The 20350-nt window shown below is 39.2% G+C and overlaps 1 protein-coding gene and 1 pseudogene across 16 annotated transcripts in view; one reads left to right on the forward strand and one right to left on the reverse strand.

The window, feature by feature from the left end:
• CAMTA1 (calmodulin binding transcription activator 1) overlaps window positions 1-20350 on the forward strand; it is a 953012-nt gene that overhangs the window by 22564 nt on the left and 910098 nt on the right. For all 16 annotated transcript variants that reach the window (XM_031668331.1, XM_031668354.1, XM_031668438.1 and 13 more), the window contains one exon: window positions 4533-4651. In XM_031668331.1, coding sequence (XP_031524191.1) covers window positions 4533-4651 — 119 coding nt within the window. The remainder of the gene's footprint in view (window positions 1-4532; window positions 4652-20350) is intronic.
• On the reverse strand, window positions 12797-13069 carry LOC108585828 (annotated as a pseudogene).

Below are 20350 nucleotides of genomic sequence, written 5' to 3' on the forward strand. Positions count from 1 at the left end.
TAGAGTAGGAGCAGTGTGGTATCGTGGGAAAAGCCACAGGTCATGTTTGAATCCCAGTTGAGCCACTCAGTAGCTGTGGATCTTGGGCAAATTAATCTGAGCCTCACATTCCTCCTCTGTAAAATGGGAGTAATTAAGCCCTTGTGTTTTATTGTGAGGATTAAATGAAAGAGTGCAATGTAAGATCCTTTCTGGGTGCCTGATACACAGTAGAGTCCCACAAATGTTTACTCCCTAATAGATAATGGAGAAGAGATTTACTTAATCACATGTACTTCCAGTTGGAATTGAATGAAGTAGAGGAGGAGAGAATGTCCCAGTGATGGCTTACAGGGCTTCTGTGCCCTCACTTTATCTGTCCCTTCCTACATATTTTTAGATTGAAAATGTAAATGTAGATAAACAGTGAGAAGTTTATTGAACCTGAGTTATGATTTGACCTAAACCTGGACCCAAGATTTTGTAATATGATCAATAGGAAAAAGGTAAATCTGGGCTACCTAAAAATAGAAGCGGTAAGATTTGATCATCACACAACTCTAAGAACAGGAAGGGGATTGTTAAATAGCAAAACTAATTATAGTTTTCTACTTAAAAAGCTGTTAGTTTCTGTTTCTTTAACCTTTTACAAATCTTTTGGAGAATTACTACTAGGTTTAATTCACTTTGGAGGCTTTGGAAAAGAATAATGCAAAATCAAATCAATGTTTGGCACATAGTGCTTAATTAATATGTATTTTGGATATATGGTGATTTGAAGGTCTTAGGTTAGTAATGGCAGTATTTGCTGCTGTGAGCATTATGCTGACTTGAATATAACAATGTATGTTTATGTTTTCCTCAGTCAGTTCCTATCCTACTAATTAAATCTAAGCACATAATAATTAGAGCTAAACAAAAAATTGTAGAGCTTCCTTTTGATTTTACTACTCCATGGTGTTGATCAAAGATATTCCCAATAAGATTTAGCAATTTGATGCACTGTTTGGTCTAGAGTTTGAAAGATTAATCGTAATCAACTTGGTTGAATAACAGTGTTCTTTATTATTCATAGGACCAACATTATTTTTTATTGTGAATCAAAGTAAAATGAATGTATCATTTCTAGGTTAGTTAATATAGTTATAATTTGCCTTGGCAGAAGTCACAGAATTTTCAAAGGAAAAGGTCAAATACATTTCTTTGGATTTAAGGAAGATTTGTAAAGTAAAGGATTTGGCAATGTGAATCTCATTTTTTTGAAACAAAACGTGAAAACAATAATTCTGCTTTTTGCCTAAGTGAATGAACGTTTTTTTTCATTTTGGGAAGTTTTAGTTATGTTATACTACACCTTGTAGGTTGACTAGAAAGGATGGTTCATTCTCTAGAATTACAGCTGTCAGCCAAGCAAATCATCTGTCAGTTTCAAGAGCCTCACTAGTTATTTTTTTATTGTGAAGTATGTTAGAAAATTATTTTGTAAAGTCTAATATCATACACGTATATTTTGTTAGATAATGACAATGAAATGTTTTACTGTCATTTGGTTGACACTCCCACTTTTCAGTGTCAAAGTTTGTTTGTTTTCAATACTGAATGATGCAGTTGAAACCAGTATATGCCTTAATTTTACTGTTCACTCAAGATACTATTATTAGGATTTAAAAACTGGCACATGTATTTAGTTATTTTTTCATTTTTAGTTATCCCCAAAAGACTAAAAAGTAGGTTTTGATTTAAAAACAGATTTTTATGCAGTATAGCCATGTAAACAGTTCTTTTCCAGTGTAAAATCAAGGTTTCTCTTTATCCCACTTCACCTGTAGAAACCCTGAAATTTTAAAATAATGAGTTTTAATATTTTGCCTATTTGAAATTCTAGTAATTCTTTTCTCAGTATTAAACTTGGAATCCTTATAATGTAGTGGGAAAACTTATCCATTGTTATGTTTCTTGAAAACATCCAGTTTATATTCAGCATGAACCTAAAATTCTGGAAATGGTACACTTTAAAAACGGATTAAGGGGAACCCATTGGCCAGTCATATTCCTTTTCCTTTTGACTCTGTGGCCACACCTCCATGTAAAGTGTAATGTTTAGAAACTAGATTGAGAGAGTGCTTACACAGCCCTGCCCCTTTGCTCTTTGGTCACATTTACCACTGCCTGATTTGGTATCAGAGTGGAAGACTGAAGCCTTTTCTATAGCAGTTAATTGTGCTGTTGAGAAGAGTACCTTTATTACATAAGCACCACATCACACACACACACATGCGCGCGCACACACACACACACACACACTCTTTATATACCGCACAGTAACTGGGTTCCTCAAAGAGGCTAAAAGAACAGAAAATTAACATCAGATTGTGATCACAAACAAAGAAGCTGGGGTTTGATATTCCGCTCGTAAGTGTTCAGAACTGTACTTCATGCTGATAGCTTTCTCAGAGATATGACTGTTCATATACAATTCAGAGCAAGCCCATCCATTGAGCAACTAGTATAGTGCCGTTTTCATAAAAGGTACCTGTAAATGTTGAATATTTGAATTGAGTATAGATTTTAGAATTTCACCTCTACTTTCAGAATTGTACATATCATGGGGGATTTTAAAAAATGGGAATAAAACTACTTTAGGGGAAGAGAGAAGGGAGGTAAAGGCTCATGTGATTTGGTATTCTCTGCTTTAAAGTTTTATGGCCCATGGTACCTCCCTGGGGAGGATGAAGTGCAGGGAGCATGCATAAGCACATAAAATTACCAAGGTTTTATAGTGTGTAATTAATACAGAACTTTCTATGAACTTTCTTTTAGTTGAACAGTTTCCTTTTGGTTTCACAGGAAGATTTTAGAAAAGTTTAATCTTATTTTCCTATTAAATTAAAATTCAAGATTCTTAAAAGCAGTCAGTTTTTAGGTTTTTAAAGTTTTTATACTGCTTATAGAAATAGAGGATGGGTATTATAATTCAATTGGTTATGTAGTTCATGGACCAAAAAAGATTTAGTACGCTAAAACTCTCTTAAGTTCATCTCTATAAAATCTTTCTATATGATGTAGTAAATTTTTTAGACTTTATTTCTATGCCCAGTATTTTCCTTTTAAGATCTTTTCCTTGAGAAGAAATGTGTTAATCAGATGAAAAATGTTTGGAGAGGATTTTGTGACCTTAGAAAATATTTTTTATTCTTTGATGTTTTTCACCTGTTCAAAAAAATAGACTGTACTAAACAAAGCTATAGTAAATAACTGGAAAAAGATATTGTTGTATTTCACTTTTAAGATCATTAAGCAATGCCTGTATACTTATGTAAGGTTGCTTAATTGTAAGGCATGTTAAGTTATTTAGTGACAGTAAATTTTATGGGGATTTGTGTCTGGAGAAGGTTTAGAGATAATTTAATCTTGTTGCTTTGGGAAAACTGAAACTGTTAAGTAACTTACCCAAGGTCACACAATTAGAAAGTAGCAGAACTGGGCCAGATCTTGGACTCTTGACTCTGAGTTCAGTGTTACAAAACCTTACTATATCAGGAAAAGTTGTTTCGACTGTGACTTACTGGAGCAAATTAAGTCTTTCATGTTTTAATGTGTTGCTCCTTAGTACGTAGTTATGTGTACCCTTTGTATATTGGGGATCTTATTTAGCATAAAAAGCCTGGAATGAATAATTTGTAACTTTGACCTAAATGTGCCAAAGCTTGCGAGAAATTTTGAGCCAGGCAAAGGAACTTTGTTATAGGAGTGAAAAAATAAGTGATACGTAAGCAAATAAATGGGTGAAATCAATGTTATATAAAAGAAATGATCTCTTCTAGAAAGCATCAGGTAGACTGATTATTAGGTACTCAGACATACTATCCAGTCTGAAAGTAATTATTTTTTCTCTAACTCATTTAGAAGAGTTACATTTTGATGAAATACATTAATTATGTAGATATGTATATGTAAATCAAGTTAATTAAAATGATTTTTTTATGTTCAGACCTAGAGAGACCAGCTTCTGTATTACCTGAGTAGCTAACTGCAGGCTTAAATCCCTTATATTTATAAGATTAGTGATTTGCTTTTGAAAGGATAAATCTCATTTATATTCTAGGGGATGAAGTAGTATTTATGAACAAAATAGTCATATATTACTATAATTCTTCTTACCTAAGAAACTTAACATTTTTTCAACTGCTTAATAAAAGATTTTTGGGTTTTGTGAGGTTAATTTTATAATTTTTATGTGCTTCATCGAAACATGGAGAAAGAACCTTTAAAAATAACTCTTGGTTGTGGGCAGCTGCTGGGATTTTCTCTGTTCACTCACATGTCATGGAGCACAAGCCTGATCCTATTTTAAAACCTCTTGACCAGATTCCTGCTGCCATCTATCTGATAAATGCGTAAATGAGTGTTATTAACTAAGAGGAATAGTGGGACCTCTAATGCTCTTGGTCTCACATTGACTAAACTGAGCTGCTATTTCTGACTTTGCCAGTGTACTTTAAAGGTGATTTTATGTATTATTTTCTCTAAATTTATTGTTTTCTTCTTTATAGATGATCATGGGAACAGCAATAGTAGTCATGTAAAAATCTTTTTACCGAAAAAGCTGCTTGAATGTCTGCCGAAATGTTCAAGTTTACCAAAAGAGAGGCACCGTTGGAACACTAATGAGGTAGATAAGTTTCTTTTTTTAAGGGTATAATTATTTTAAGGGCACATTTTTTAGGTTGTTTTACATAGTCCTACTTTATATTAGCTTTAAATTTAAATACTGATCTAGGAAATTGTAAATGAGATTATTTAATCTGGATTTGACAGAAACCAACCAACATGTTTTTTGATCTGTTTCTGATCTGCTTGGCTTGCATTGAAAGATACAAAATGTGCATGTTGACTTAACTAAAGTAGCATGAGTTTCTGTCTGTTTTCTTGCATTTTAGTGTCTTGCATTTAGTGGTTAACCCTGCCTGCATGCCAGTTAAACATTAGTTCTTATGTCTTCATGAATTAATAAGTATACAGTCCCAGTGTTCCACAGAATGTGTAGTGTCTTGACAATGTGAATTTCTATAGAGTTGGAAAGGGCAGGCTTCGTATGAGTGAAACAGCTTTTCTTCCTTTCTAATGAAGAAAGTTTACTTAATGCTAAGAATTTTTATTAAGACTGAAGGCTGTACAGTAGATTATGTATTTGGTATCCAATTAGAAAGTAGATTTATGAAGTAGAATGAAAAAAGTTCATCATCTTGGATGATGTTTCCTTTTTTGGTAATTTTTAATCTAGGAGTCTTTCTGTTAGGCGTGGATTGCTTTGTCATCTTTTTTATTTTGAAATCTGAATATTTCAATTTAAGGTAATACCCGTTTAGTGTGGTGATGAGAATTGGGTATACATCCGTCAGTTTGGGAGTTATATTCCTTTAATTCAAATACTGGGGTTGCTGGTTTTGTCAAGTTGGTGTAAATCCATTTGTGTGCCTGGCTCAACGTTGATGTCCAAGTTAAAGCAAATGTAGCGCCCTACCCTTATTGGACACTCAGTTCTGTTAAAAGACACAGGAAGAAAATAGTGCTGCCTGTTGAACCTTATTTTTTAAAGATTCTTTGGCGCTAACTACTTCCTAGTTCAGAATGCTTTTGTTTTCCATTGTGGGAGGTTATGTGGATAAAAGTCTCTTTCCTTATCACAGGTTAGATTGAAATACTCACTGGAACCTTCCAGCTTTGTTACCTTGTCTCAACTGATTGTAAAATTCTTTGAAGGTTTCTATGTTTTGATCATTTGCATAAATTATATTTTCCCCTCAGACAGAATGTTTTTGCTTTGACAAACGTTTGCTAGTTTAGAGGCCTGCTGTTTAACCAGTTATTTATTAACTATTTCAGACATTTTTAGACATGAAAATGAAGTAGATATGCTGAAAAGTAGTCTTAATCATAGATTGTTACTCTTTCAGCAAAATAGTATCATATAATTTGGAAGCCATTTAATAAGTTGGAACTTGATTATGAATTATTTAAAAACTCAATGTAGTATTCCCTGAAACATAGATTTGATACCAAATTATTATACACATTAGTTCTAGTTTATTTATAAATGTAACCCATAATAAGTATGTATTTTTCAATATTATATTTCTTGTGGAATTGGCAGCTTATTTATTTAATTTTTTCCCATGGAGCTGTGTCTTGTGGCAGTTTATTTTAATTATGATTTGACATTCTATTTGAAACCAGAAATTGCTTAGTGAATTAAAATCAGTGGCCTGAAGCAGTGTTGGGAATTTAGTTGGTAGATTATTTCAATCAGTGGCTTCAAAACTTTTTGAAACTTTTCACGTAACCCTTCAACTTTCACGTATTTATTTACTTCTAAATTATTTACATTTTGCACCTTACTAGTATATTAGATACATTTTAAAGCATCCAATAAAGAATTTTTATAGAGGATGAGATTAAAAGAAAAAATGAGAAGTTGTTCCTTATTTTCTTTCTGGACCTCAGTCCCCACACTCCCTTGGAGGCCAGAGGCTGCTATAGTTCAGATTACAGAGAGGAAGATGCATCCCTTTCTCTGACTGGTGAAATGCAGCATTGAGGATTTAGATGGAAAAACGTGGATTGTTTTGCGTCAGCTGTCACTCATGCTGAAATCTAGGTAGAGGAGCGTATGTTCTGAAGGGTGGAGGCAGCAGGAGGTGGCACAGCTGATGGGTGAAGCCATGCAGCACCCTTTCCCTTGGGATGGGCTGTTCTTTCAGTTAATTGTCAGCTCAGCTGACAAAAGCTCCTACAAGGGAACTGAATTTACGGGTTGACTCATTTCTCCGTAAAGGACCTTGACTTTTTTCTTGTTTTATTTTTTGGCTTTGGAAAAATAGAGGAATATTAAGTGTGACAGCAGAAGACTTACGCTACGAATAGTTAATTCTGCAGAATGTTATGTGGCTGTGATAACCTGCCTTTTTTTTTTTTAAACTGACTTGGATAATAGGAGGAATAAAACAATCAGTGCTGTTATTAAAGCACGTCTTTGATCTAGCTGAGTATTGGCATTTTCTTACATTTTTCAACCTGCCATCCTTCATGTTGACACGAAAACCTGAAGGAAACGTAGTTCAGTGGACTTGTTTCTCATTGGGGCTTTGTGGTCCCATGTAATGCTAAGTCATATTTAGTCAAAATTGCCTGTGAAATCCCTTGACTTGCTCATAAAGTTTAGTCAGACTGCCCTTATTAAGAGCCCATTTTCCTTCCAGAGTTGGAGTAGATTTCTGTGTTTTGGTTGAGGACCACATGAAGTAGTCGGCTTGTATTTACAAGCTGTGTTGTACAAAAACTCTATTTCTTAGATCCCACTTAAGGGGCTCACACTGGAAGAGGCGTGTGGGAATGCGCACAGTTGAGAGCACAGTAGATTTGTGTTTTCCATCTCACTCCCTGTACAGCATATGTTCACAAAGTAAGACTGGTGGCTGGAGTTGCCTGTATGAAATGTCAACTGTCATCTTTCTCTGTTTTCCATGTTCGTGCGTGCTTGCTGTCTCTCTCTGCTGGATGTGTACAGTTGAATTTCTGGGTATAATGTGACTCCTCTATATTGATAAAGAATTTCTTTACTCAGACCTAGGTTTAAATATTTGTGGTTGTTTGAGAAAACCTTTTATACTGTGTGTGTTGTGAGTGAGAGGTGCTCATTCCATCCTTTTTTTTTTTTTTTTTGAGATGGAATCTCGCTCTTTCACCAGGCTGGAGTGCAGTGGTACTGCAGCCTCCGCCTCCCGGGTTCAAGCAATTCTCCTGCCTCAGCCTCCCAAGTAGCTGGGACTACAGGTGCACGCCACCATACCCAGCTAATTTTTGTATTTTTAGTAGAGACAGGGTTTTACCACGTTGGCTAGGATGGTCTCCATCTCGACCTCAGGATCCGCCCGCCTCGGCCTCCCAGAGCGCTGGGATTACAGGTGAGAGCCACCAAGCCTGGCCCCATCCTACCATTTATTGAGCACCTGTTCTTTACTAGTGACTGGGTACTTTATATAATTATTTGTAAGCTTTAGTATTGTAAGCCGGGTAACATTTCCTTTTAGAGATGAGGGAGTGTAGGTAGAAAGTAGTTATTTTAGGCGGGGTGCTGTGGCTCAAGCCTGTAATCCCAGCACATTGGGAGGCCGAGACTGGCAGATCACGAGGTCAGGAGATCGAGACCATCCTGGCTAACACGGTGAAACCCCATCTCTACTGAAAAATACAAAAAACTAGCCGGACGAGGTGGTGGGCGCCTGTAGTCCCAGCTATTCGGGAGGCTGAGGCAGGAGAATGGCGTAAATCTGGGAGGCAGAGCTTGCAGTGAGCTGAGATCCGGCCACAGCACTCCAGCCTGGGCGACAGAGCGAGACTCCGTCTCAAAAAAAAAAAAAAAAAAAAGTAGTTATTTTTTGGTCAAGAGGGCATACTGGATAGAGCCTGTCTTGGAGCTTAATTTCTTCTATGTTGCTTGTTAATTCTTAGGAGCTTTCATTCTATAGTTTACTGTCGAGGCTTTTAATCAAAGGCCTGCAAACCTAAACTACAGCAAGTCTATTCTGGAATGCAGTGGTGTGATCTCAGCTCCCTGCAACCTCCACCCCTTAGGTTCAAGTGATTCTTGTGCCTTAGCCTCCTGAGTGGCTGGGATTACAGGCATGTGCCACCACACCTGGCTAATTTTTGTATTTTATAATTTTGTAGAGATGGGGTTTCACCATGTTGGCCAGGCTGGTCTTGAACTCCGGACCTCAGGTGATCTACTCGCTTCAGCCTTCCGAAGTGCTGGGATTACAGGTGTGAGCCACCGCGCCTGGCCTGTAATGCAGTTTTGAATTAAAAAGAGTTAATATAGGCTTAGTATTGTGGGTTCATATGCAAATGTTTGGTGAAGCTGAAAGACACTAAAAGGAAGACTCTAAGAAGGTAAGAGAGATCTTTGGACCTACTTAAGCTACTTTTAACCTTTTGTAACTCGTTGGAATACCTAAAATCCTCTCCCTTCTTGGATGTTATTTGCAGTTGCAGAATAAATTAAATGTTATATCTAAAACCAAATCCATTTTAGATTATGCTCTCTCAGCCACAAACACTGTTCCTCAGGCTGTAAAGATGACACAGGGAGTGAAGGCGATGATGGCTGCACTAATTATGGAAGCTAGCATGCATTGAACATCTTTTGTATGCTGGGCACTAGTAAGTCCTTTACAGGAATCATCACATTTAATCTTTCAGTTAATCCTATGTCTTCATCTTATAGATGAGGAAACTGAAGCCATGGGTATGTTAACTAATGTACCCAGAGTCAGAGCCGGGAAGTGGGGGACGGTGGAGTTCAGCCCCTGCAGCCTGACTTTTAGAGTCCCATAATCCCTCGTTTTGTCCCACAGAGCAATATCAAGTTCGCTTTTCCAAGATCTTGTAGCTATTTAGTGACTTCTGATCCTTTCGTTTTATAGAATTGTTGGGCTTCTTCATCTGATTTTAAAATGTTGTAACAAAGTTAATATATTTTTGCATTATGATTTTTTAAAAAGTGGCAGACACTCATTAGTTAGGAAAGTAGTTTTGATTCCTTTTTTTAAAAAAACTTTTCTCCTATGTGTATTTTGATAGTTTCGATTCTTAATGACTGTTAGTATGTGGACTATGGATAATGAAAAAACTGTATTAAAAATAGAAATTTTGTACCTGTGTGTAACTTGAGCATTAGGCCTGACTTTTATATTCAGGGCAGGGGAGAAAGAATGTATTAAACACAGAGCACATTCATTAAAGAACCAACTCTTGTTTCATAATCAGTTTGGTGTTCACATCTTCATCAGGTGAACTGCTATAAGGTTTCTGCATTTTAAGTTAGTATTTTTAAGGCCTAGAGCCAGAAATAATTATGCTAACGCAACTGTCTGAATTCACAAATGACTATTTCATAATTACGTGTATTAGTACTCTATATATGTTGTCCAGACTGAAAATTCTTTTGTTTAGTCATTAATTAGCTGTTTGACTTAAAATATAACTACTGCATTCCCTAATCTCTGGATCTAGATTTCACTTGGCATTCTTCCAAAACCAAACTAATGCAGCACCGTGAACCTTTTATAATGAAAATGTTCTCCCTAAATATGTTCAGATCACTTTTATGTGTTACTATTTTTGTACTAATGTTCTTTTTTTGTTTTTCCTGTAATAGACAGTTTCTCTAGAGTAAGCAAACAAAATAGAATTCTAATTTGTGCTGATCCTTAAAGAAAGTTTCATCAGATGTTTTTATTTGGTGGTAGCTTTAGAGTGTCATATTAAATGCATTTTTTAATGGTAAAATGTCTATATAGAGAGCAGTATAGGTTGATACATTCTAAGCCACATCGAAGAGTCTGCAGGAGAAAAAACAAAACTTGAATAATAATTATAATGCTTTTTATAGGAGGAAACTAACTTTAAAAATCGTGAATACTTTTTCCCGCAACTTTTTATATTTAGGTAAGAGAAATGGACTTTAAGGATGTAAGAATTATTAAATAATATTTTATTTCAACTATTTTTAACATCAAACCACCTTACCTTTTTTTTTTTTTTTTTTTTTTTTTGACGGGGTCTCACTGTCATCCAGGCTGGAGTGCAGTGACACAATCTTGGCTCAGCCTCCACCTCCTGGGCTCAAGCAGTCCTCCCACGTGAGCCTCTTGAGTAGCTGGGACTATAGGTGCTCACCACCACGGACCTGGCTAAATTTTTGTAGAGACAGGGTTTCACCATGTTGCCAAGGCTGGTCCAAACAACTGAACTCAAGCAATCTGCCTGCCTTGGTCCTTCAAAGGCTGGGATTACAGGCGTGAGTCACTGTGCCTGGCTACCTTACCTTTTAAAAAATTTGTTTAATCATTTTTTTGGTGTTGGTACATAATCTTGAGTGTTTTTTGTGTTTCTGATTTTTTTTCCTTTGTGTAACTTAGTGAGTGTTAGGTTTAGTGCTGTAATTTTTCAGTGATTGGTTTTTCTAGTGTATTTATATGTTATCTCTTTGAAATATAGACACACATTTTTGGGGGATCATTTAGGACTCTTCAGACTTCCTAAACATGAGCTAAGCTGAAAAGCACCAGTACTCTAATCATAAAGGCGGGTAAGATATTTCAGTTTTTATGACTTGGAAAGTCAGTTAACCTTTAGGTACAGCTTGGTTTTGTTTAGCTTTTGGCAGGGCTAGTGGTTTGAACGGTCCCAGATTATTTTGTTCCAGGCAGGGCTTTTCTGATTAAATTGCAAAAAATGAAAATGCAGATATAAACAACACAGAGAGCCAAGTTTGAAGAGTGACATTATTTAATTTTTGAACACAGTATATGGTACGAAGTTTCAAATTAAATGTGATACTTGTATAGCAGTTGGGTTAAATATAGTTCCTCTGTTTGCTTTGCTAGTATGAAGTGAGATACATGATACTGAAATCCAGGTATGCACAAGCCTGGGGATCAGACAGCCTGTGTCAAATGTGCAGTACCTCAGCAGCAGCAGCAACACTCCTTGGGATATATTGAAAAGCTGGGGCGGAATGTCCTCCCACATAGGTGAGGGGAGACAGGTGAAGGCAGGTTTGACACTGAGGAATAGTAAGAGAAGTAAATTGCACCCTCAGAGTACAGCAATATTTATAACATTTGAATAAAATGTTAAAGAACATTTTCTTTTAAGGAAGAAATTCCTGTGGGTCTTCCTCAGTTTCAATCTAAACTAGTTTTATTATACTATTACTTCACTGTGTGGCACTTACCTGGCCATAGTCAGTGTTCAATAAATATTTGTTGGATGAATTAATTACATAAAAACACAAAAAACTCAGTATAAAATTAATTATTGGAGTTCTTATGCAAATATAAAACTCAGATATATGCATTACATAAAAAGAAATTACAAAACTAATGAAGTTTTATATTAACAGGGTTAAATGCAATAGATGATGTTTTGCCAAAACTAAATTGTCTCTTGCAACATGAGTATCATACTGACTGTTCTCAAGAAGGTTCTTTTGAATTTGGCATGCTGTACTATCTTGTGTCCTGCAATTATTTTACACTGAGAAGCTGTTTTTTACACATTACACATTTGTATAAGTCTGTCATTAGGCCTTGGTACAAATACATCATTTAGTTTTAAATTCACTTCTGGTTTTTCTCATTAGCCCAAGAAAAATTTAAATGACACTACTGGGTACTAGGGAAAATGTAACCACAAATCACAAACTGGAGCAATGAATTTATGTGTTAGAACATACTTGATTTAGGTGTTACTTTTTCAGATTATACATTCAATTAAGATGCAAAGTTAAAAATTTTTTATGGACTTACAGCCCCCTGATAATACTTCCACAGAGCCTCAATTGAGAAGCACTGCTATCTTGGAAAGGGTGCAAGAGCTAGTGTCAGAAGCAGATTCGAGTCTTGGCTCTGCCACTACTCAGCTCAGTGTTGGGTAAGGCACTTAACCTACTTGGCCTCTCTTGGATCTTAGGTGATGGCGCTTGGTGACCTTTGAAGATTTGTCTTTGAAGATTATTGTTGATTTTGAAGGTTTTCTTTGGGAGTGTTGGACTTTCCAGGGAGGCTTGGGTCCAGCTTCGGAGTTTATTTGATTCTTTTTTTTTTTTTTTTTTTTCTGTTAATCATCTTTTTACTTACTTTTAAGTTGTACAATTCAGTAGTTTGTTTTTTATTTTTTAGTTTTAATGTAATTTAATTTAATTTAATTTTAAAAACCAGAACATTTGCTGCATGACGAATTGTTGAAAGTCTTAAGCTGATCGAGATGCTCCAACAGCCGTGCTCTTAGGCTTAGGTGTTGTTCCCTCGTGGAATCCATGCCTGAATCTGTGGTGTACAATTTTTAGGTGCCTCGTTTGGCTGGTCCTGGTGGCATTTCGTCTTTTAGCCTTGGCACTCCAGTTATACGTCCTCCTGCACTTGGCGGGATAGCCACATTTGCCACAGGTCAACTTCTGAAGGTGGTAGGCCTTCACGCCACAGTGGTGGCACAGCGTGTGTGTCCTATTGCAACACTTTCCAAAGGGTCATCTTGCTTCTGCGGCTGAGACCAGAGAGACCTTTTTCATTTTTTTTTGAGACAGAGTCTTGCTCTGTTGCCCTGGCTGGAGTGTAGTGGCGCAATCATAACTCACCGCAGCCTTAACCTTCCAGGCTCAAGCTATGCCCCCACCTCAGCTTCCTGAGTAGCTGGGTCTATAGGCGTGTGCCACGCCCAGCTAATTTATACATTGTTTTTGGAGACAGAGTCTCGCTCGCCATGTTGCCCAGGCTGGGCTTGAACTCCCGGACTCAAGCAATCTTCCTGCCTCAGCCTCCCAAAGTGCTGGGATTGTGGGTGGGAGCTCCCGCCCATGCTCGGCCAATTCAGGAGTTTTTAATATATCCACAAAGTTGTGTAGCCATCGCCACTACCTAAGTTGAGAACATTTTTTATCACCCCTGCAGCCTTCTGGACTGAGTGGAGTCAGCACGCTCAGGGGTTGGCAGCATCTTTTCAGGGGGCTCGAGGTTCTTCTTTGGTATCTTTTCCAAGTTTCTATACCTGTCTAGTACTGAAGCTGGAATTTGGGAGATTGACCTTTTGTCCAAGTCATAACTTAATATGCTATTTCCTGAAACTGCTTTTAAGAAATGTTAAGGTGCAAATGAGGATCCAGTTTGGGCCCACATTTTTCTAAGCTGGAGTGGAGTTTTTAGTTGCACTTGAGACTCTATACTGTGCAGATAGTTTATTGATGGAGTTGCCTGAGAATAAAAATAACCCAACTCTCTTCAGTAGTGGGTGGGAGACTTTGGGTGATGGTGATTTCCGTAAAGGAGAAGCTGAGCCTGGTTGGAAGGAAAAAGGAAGAACATATGGAGAGGTTGGCATTCTTTAGCTGAGTGGATTCAGGCTTGAGCTGGAGTCAGAATCACCTGGGACGCTTGGTCAAACACAGATTGCTGGACCCCATCCCCAGAGTTTCTGCTCTAGTAGGTCCTGGGTGGGGCCTGAGAATGTGCATTTCTAACAAGTGCCCAGGTGAAAGCCCACTTAGAGGAAGAATCTCAGCCTCCTGGAAGTGTGTTCTAATTAACTTTACTGGACTGTAGGCTCAGCTTTGCTATCCCCATACCACTCATGCATGTTTTGGTGTGCTTTGGCTACATAGGTTACAGTTGAGCTTTCTGTAGCTTTTTTCTTATGTCTTTAGTAAGCACCTAAAAGTTGTGGAATGCATAGGTTTTATTTTTGGCATTTATCTGAAGTATCTGTTCATGTCTTGACATATAGGAAGCTCTTTTAAAGTTTGGGTGGCAGTGGAGAGGACATATAGAAGCATATTCTAATTTTTCAATGTTTTTTGAAAAGGTAGCATGAACAATATTCCCCCCACTCCTTCTTCTTCGTATCCATTTGGCTCAAGTAGCTGAAAACAACAGAATCCTAAAGCTGAGTGTCACAATCTACCTGCCTACCTGCCTGTCTACCTACCTACCTGCCTACCCAGCTACTACCCACCTTCAAGTCTTTTCAAATACTGCCTACCACAGGTTTCTGATGATAAATTCTGTTATCTTGGTAATTATGAAGTTCTTTTGAAGGTTTTAAAAGAAGTTCCTAAAAAATAACCTAAGTTTTATAGTATTAGTGCTTTTAGAAAGCTGGAAAAGCAAGTGAAGAAACAACAAAAAGAAATCCTTTCTAGATGGATGAGAAACCACAGATGGGTTGGGGTGAATGCAATGAAATAGAAATGTGTGTTCGGGAGAGTGTTTTCTCTGTAAGGAAGAATATTACGGGCAGGCTATGTGGCTTTCACGAGGTCTTCTTACAAGCTTCTGTGGTAGTGTTCACTGGTCTGGCGAAGCGGGTGGACTTGAAAAAATTGTAAAATGGCGAGAACCTGGAATTTTCATTTGGGGAGAAAGGAAACTGGGAGGCCCTTCAGCTCTGGAGAATTGGATAAGGTGAAGCAGTGTCTACGTGTGTGTGTACGTGCGTGCATGCATGTGCACTCATCCAGGTGGGGCGTCTGTGGTAGCACTGAGGTGGATTCTGAGTCAAGCTTCATTTGGCCCTGAGTTCTTTTTATTGTGACTCAAAAGGAGTTCATGGGGAAATAAAGGCTCCCGTGTGCAAGAAAAAAGGAAGCAGAAAAGTCACTTGACCTAGGCTAGAAAGGGCAGCCACCCTAGTCTATAGTCAGAAGAGAAGCAGCTTTTCAGAGGGGCTGAGACAGGTAATGCTGGTCCCAGGCCAAGCCTCTTGAGGAAGGAGAACAACATTCCGAAATTCTGTGTGTAGCTCATACCCTGAAGGAGTTGCCTTTTAAGATCACTGTGTGTAGCCCTGTAGGAAGAGTCAGAAGGTCAAGGACAAGGCTCTGAGGCTCCCACCCTTCTAGTGCTTTGTGTTGGGGAGTGGAGGCTGTCCAGAGAAGCTGGCCAAGGGGAGGCTCCCCCTGGGAAGATGGGGATCTTTTTTAGGAGGTGCTGCAAAGGGACACTTTTTCAGAGACAAGGGGAAAACATTTGCGTATATTTACTTCTTTAAAAGTTAAGAAAGTTAAAAGAATGGGAAAATGCCATTTGCTTCCCATTTCTGCGAAAGGGTACGTTAAAATAGCTTGAAATTAAGCAGAATCTATAAAATTAACGTCTGAGTGTAGTCATTTCCCATTTTTCCTGACACATCTTTCAGCTGTGTAGCAACAGATCCGCATTCCTGGTGTCAGAAGACAGTTGTTAATGTGCTAGTTAAAATTTTATTTTATTTTTGTACTGCTGAGCAAAATTTAGACTTAACTCTGTTTTATTTAAGAAGCATTTTTGTTAAATGCTTTATTTATTATTAATCAAAATTTTTTGTATTTAAGCAATTTTCAACAATCTATTCCTCAAGCAATTCAGAGAACCTGCTGTGTGGTGATTATGTATTTTTTATTTCATAAATGAGGGTAGTGAGGCATAAGTGTTTTGGAATTAGCATTTGTCATCATCTAATATACTGTGCAAATTACATCTTTTCACTGTGTATTGTCTGGCTGCCACTGCTAGACTCTTAAGTTCCAGGTGGACAGGGATCTTATGCCAGGTGGACATGGCATACATGTGTGGATGGCAGGCACTGTTCTAAGTATATACAGTAGTCCCTGGCGTGTCCAGGGACTGTTCATTGAATGAATGAATAAAGACTTCTATCAACAAATACCATTTAGTCTAGTGCTCAAGTGGGTTGCTAATACCATGTTCCTGAATTAAACAGTCTGGCTTGGAGATAGTCACTGATAGCACCAAGCAGATCTGTGGGAGCTACCCCAGAAAAGCTTGTGATGCAGAGTAGAAGACCAAATTGGTGCTCCCTGCGTGCGAACGAATTCCCACAACTATGGAAGGAAGGACTGTGGCAGACATGCTTGATTCTTTATCTCAGACTCATCAGTCAGGGAAGTCACTCCTGTCTAAGGAATGAGTGAGGGTGAGGCAGGAAGCCAGCATGTCCCCTGTGAAGGAACTATTTCCAGGTAGAAGCATGAAGCCCAGGAAAGGCAATTTATACAGCACATCACCAATAGGGAGATGGCCAAACCGCTGCGAACTCTACCATCTGAAGTCAACAGTTTCCAATTATGTATCTTCAGATTTTTTCTTTCAGATATGTGTATCTACAGATATTTCTCTGTGCCAGTATGGGTGTTTTTTCTAAATTTATCAACCCAGAATAGTTTTACTATACACGTAGTTTTATAACCTGGCTTTTCTCTTAATATGTTGTATATATGTTAGGCTTTTTTGATATATATGTTAGGCCTTTTTTGACAGTGATCCACAGCATCATGTTTGTTTCTTGATTGACTGAGACAGATTCTTTCTCTGTCACCCAGGCTGGAGTGCAGTGGTGCGATTATAGTTCACTGCAACTTCAAATTCCTGGGCCCAAGAGATCCTCCTGCCTCAACCTCCTGAATGGCTAGGACTACAGGCATGGGACACCATGCCTGAGAATGTTTTTTATTTTTTGTAGAGACAGGATCTTGCTGTCTTGCCCACGCTGGTCTTGAATTCCTGGTCTCAAATGATCCTCCTGCCTCAGCCTCCCAAAGTGCTGGGATTACAGGAGTGAGCCACCGTGCTCAGCCAACATTGTGTCTATTGACTTTATTAATATTCCATTTAATTTTGGCTGGGTACAGTGGGTCACACCTGTAATCCCAGCACTTTGGGAGGCTGAGGCCAGAGGATCACAAGGTCAGGAGATCGAGACCATCCTGGCTAACACGGTGAAACCCCGTCTCTACTAAAAATACTATAAATTAGCCGAGCATGGTGGCATGCGCCTGTAATCCCAGTTACTCGGGAGGCTGAGGCAGGAGAATCACTTGCAACCGGGAGGCAGAGGTTGCAGTGAACCAGGATCGCGCCACTGCACTCCAGCCTGGGCAACAGAGTGAGACTCCATCTCAAAAATAAACAAACAAAAAAACCAAAAAAAATTCCATTTAATTTAATGCCATCATTTATGCATTCAGCAATATTTTTGAGGGCCTACTATGTGCCAGGCACTAGTTGGAGTTGCTGAGGGTATTAAGATGAGGTTCCAGTTCTCATGGAGCTTATAGTTTAAAGGGAAAACAATACAAAAGTAAACAAGTAGGTGAGAATTTCAGAGAGTGCTAAGAACAAAGTAGAGCAGGGTACTGAGGTGTGAGCACATTAGTAGATTTTGTAGGAAAGGACTTCCTTAGAAACTTACATTTGAGCTGAGAACTGAATGATAAAGGAAGGCCAGCTGCTTAGGGATCTGGGGGAGGAATATTCTAGGCAAAGGTAATAGCCTGTGCGAAGGCCCTGAGGCAGGAATGTGCTTGCTTTGAGGAAATGTGAAAAAAACATGGAGCAGTGTAGGGATCTGGCAGATGAGCTGGGTGAGGTAGATAGGGGCTAGATCTTGTTGTGCCAAGTAGACATAAAGAGTTGAGATTTTGGGTCAGGAGCAGTGGCTCACGCCCGTAATCCCATTACTTTGGGAGGCTGAGGTGGGCAGATCACCTGAGGTCAGGAATTCAAGACCAGCCTGACCAACATGGTGAAACCCCATCTCTACTAAAAATGCAAAATTAGCTGGATGTAGTGGCACATGCCTGTAATCCCAACTACTCAGAGACTGAGGCAGGAGAATTACTTGAACCCAGGAGGCAGAGGTTGCAGTGAGCCAAGACTGTACCACTGCACTCCAGCCTGGGCAACAAGAGCGAAACTCCGTCTCAAAAAAAAAAAAAAAAAACAAAAACAGTTGAGATTTTGTTTTAAAGGCAACACGAAGTTATTGGAGGATGAGCTATTAGGCAGTGAGCAACATAATACGGAGCTTTATGTTCAAAGGCTTTCTTTGGCTACTGTGTGGCAGGCAGTCAGGGGAAGCAGAGAGACCAGTTAAGAGTCTGTTGCAGTAACTGATGATCTTGGTGAGAAATGATGGTGGGGTGGAGGGAGTGAGAAGTGGATGTATTTCAGAGGTGGAGCTGTCAGAATTCATGGGATTGGATGTGGGGGTAAAGGAAAGGAGAAATTTTGTGGCCTCAGCTACTGCATTGATGTTGAGGCTCTTCATTGAGACAAGAAAGTGGAGATCAAGAATGTTCTTCTGGGATGTCCTGGTTGTGAGATGTCTGTTAGACACTGGAGTGTTGATGTTGAATAGGCAGCTGTCCAGAAGTCTGTGGAGGAGTCCTGTCTGGAGATAAAAATTGGAGAGCCGTCAATGCATGGGTGACGTTTAAAGCCGTAGACTAGGTGAGATCACCCGGGATGCAGAAGATAGATGGAGAAAGGGAGAGACTAAGCCTCGAGCAGTGCAGGAGGAGCCAGCACAGGAGGCTGCAGGGGAGCCAGGGAGGCAGTGCTGAGGCAGGCAGGTGTGAGGTGGAAGCCGGGAGAAGGACATGTTTTAAGGAGGGTGCGTCACTTTTATGTTTGCTACTGTAACTAGTTATCACAAATTTAGTGGCTTAAAACAACACAAATTTCTTAACTGTTCTGTAGGTCAGTCATCTGACATGGGTCTCACTGGGCTGCTGTCAGGGTGCCAGCAGGGCCATGTTCTTTATGGAGGCCCTAGGGAGGAATCTGTTTCTTTGTCTGTTCCACTTCTAGAGTCTGCTTAATATTCCTTGGCTTGTGGCCCCCTCCTCCATCCTTGATGCCAGCAACATAGAGTCTTTGTGACCCTGCTTTCTTCTCATTCACTCACTCTGACCTCTTCTGCCTCTTTTTTCCACTTTTAAGGACCCTTTTAATTATGCCGAGTCCACCTGGATAATCCAGGATAATTTTCCTATTTTAAGCCCAGCTGATTAGCAACCTAAATTCTATCTGCAGCCTTAATTCCCCTTTGCCTTGTAATGTTATTTATTTACAGGTTCTGGGGATTAGGATGTGTATATCTTTGGGGTTCCTGTCCTTCCTTTCACAGAGGGTATCACAAAGGTTACTGGGAATTGCGTAAAATGAGGACGGAGAAGTCACTGTTGGATTTGGTCAACTGATTAGTAACGTCAATGGGTGGTTCCAGTGGAGTGGTAGTGCGGTGGCCCAATGGGAGTGAGTTGAAGAGCCAGAGAGGTGAGGACGTGGGGGCTACACATCTTAATGATTCTTGGTGGCAGTTTTGCTGTGAAGGAAAGTAAATAGTGGCAAGGAAAAGCACGGAGGACAGCTCTGAGAGGATGAAATGGGAGATGGAATGTGGAGCAGAGGTTCGGGGATGACTCCTGGAAGGAAGGGGCATTAGTGTAGTGTTTGCTGGAATACATTAACTGGATGAAGAACCTGGAGTGAAACCAACATAGAGATGGGGACATATGAAAGTGGAATTCACAGGATTATTTTTAATAGAGCAGCGGAAAGTACTGATGACTCCTATTGCTTGCACCTGGGTCAGTGGACAGGCTCCTTGTCAGCGGCCACTACAGGGCCCACAACCCCATCTCAGATGCTGTCATTTCATGGGTGGTTGGCCAAATCTTTTAAGTCAGTGTAGAACCTCTGCCCTTTCTTCCTGGGGAGCCTGGATCAGTCATGATCTTGCCCAGACTCAGCACCATGGTAGGGGGGCATCTCCTTTCCTCTCCTGCCCCCCAGCCACTTCCCTTGCACTTCTCCTCTTCTCTCCTCACCCACTAAATTGTAGTCCTGCCTCCATTTCTTTCTGTACTTTGTTACGTTTTAATAACATTTATTCACTCCACAACATGCTCACAGAAGTAGAAGACCAAGTTAGTGCAGACCAATTCATTCCTGGACTCAGTGGCTCTCAAGTG

This window comes from Papio anubis, chromosome 1 (genome assembly GCF_008728515.1).
Source record: "Papio anubis isolate 15944 chromosome 1, Panubis1.0, whole genome shotgun sequence".
Lineage (NCBI taxonomy): Eukaryota > Metazoa > Chordata > Mammalia > Primates > Cercopithecidae > Papio > Papio anubis.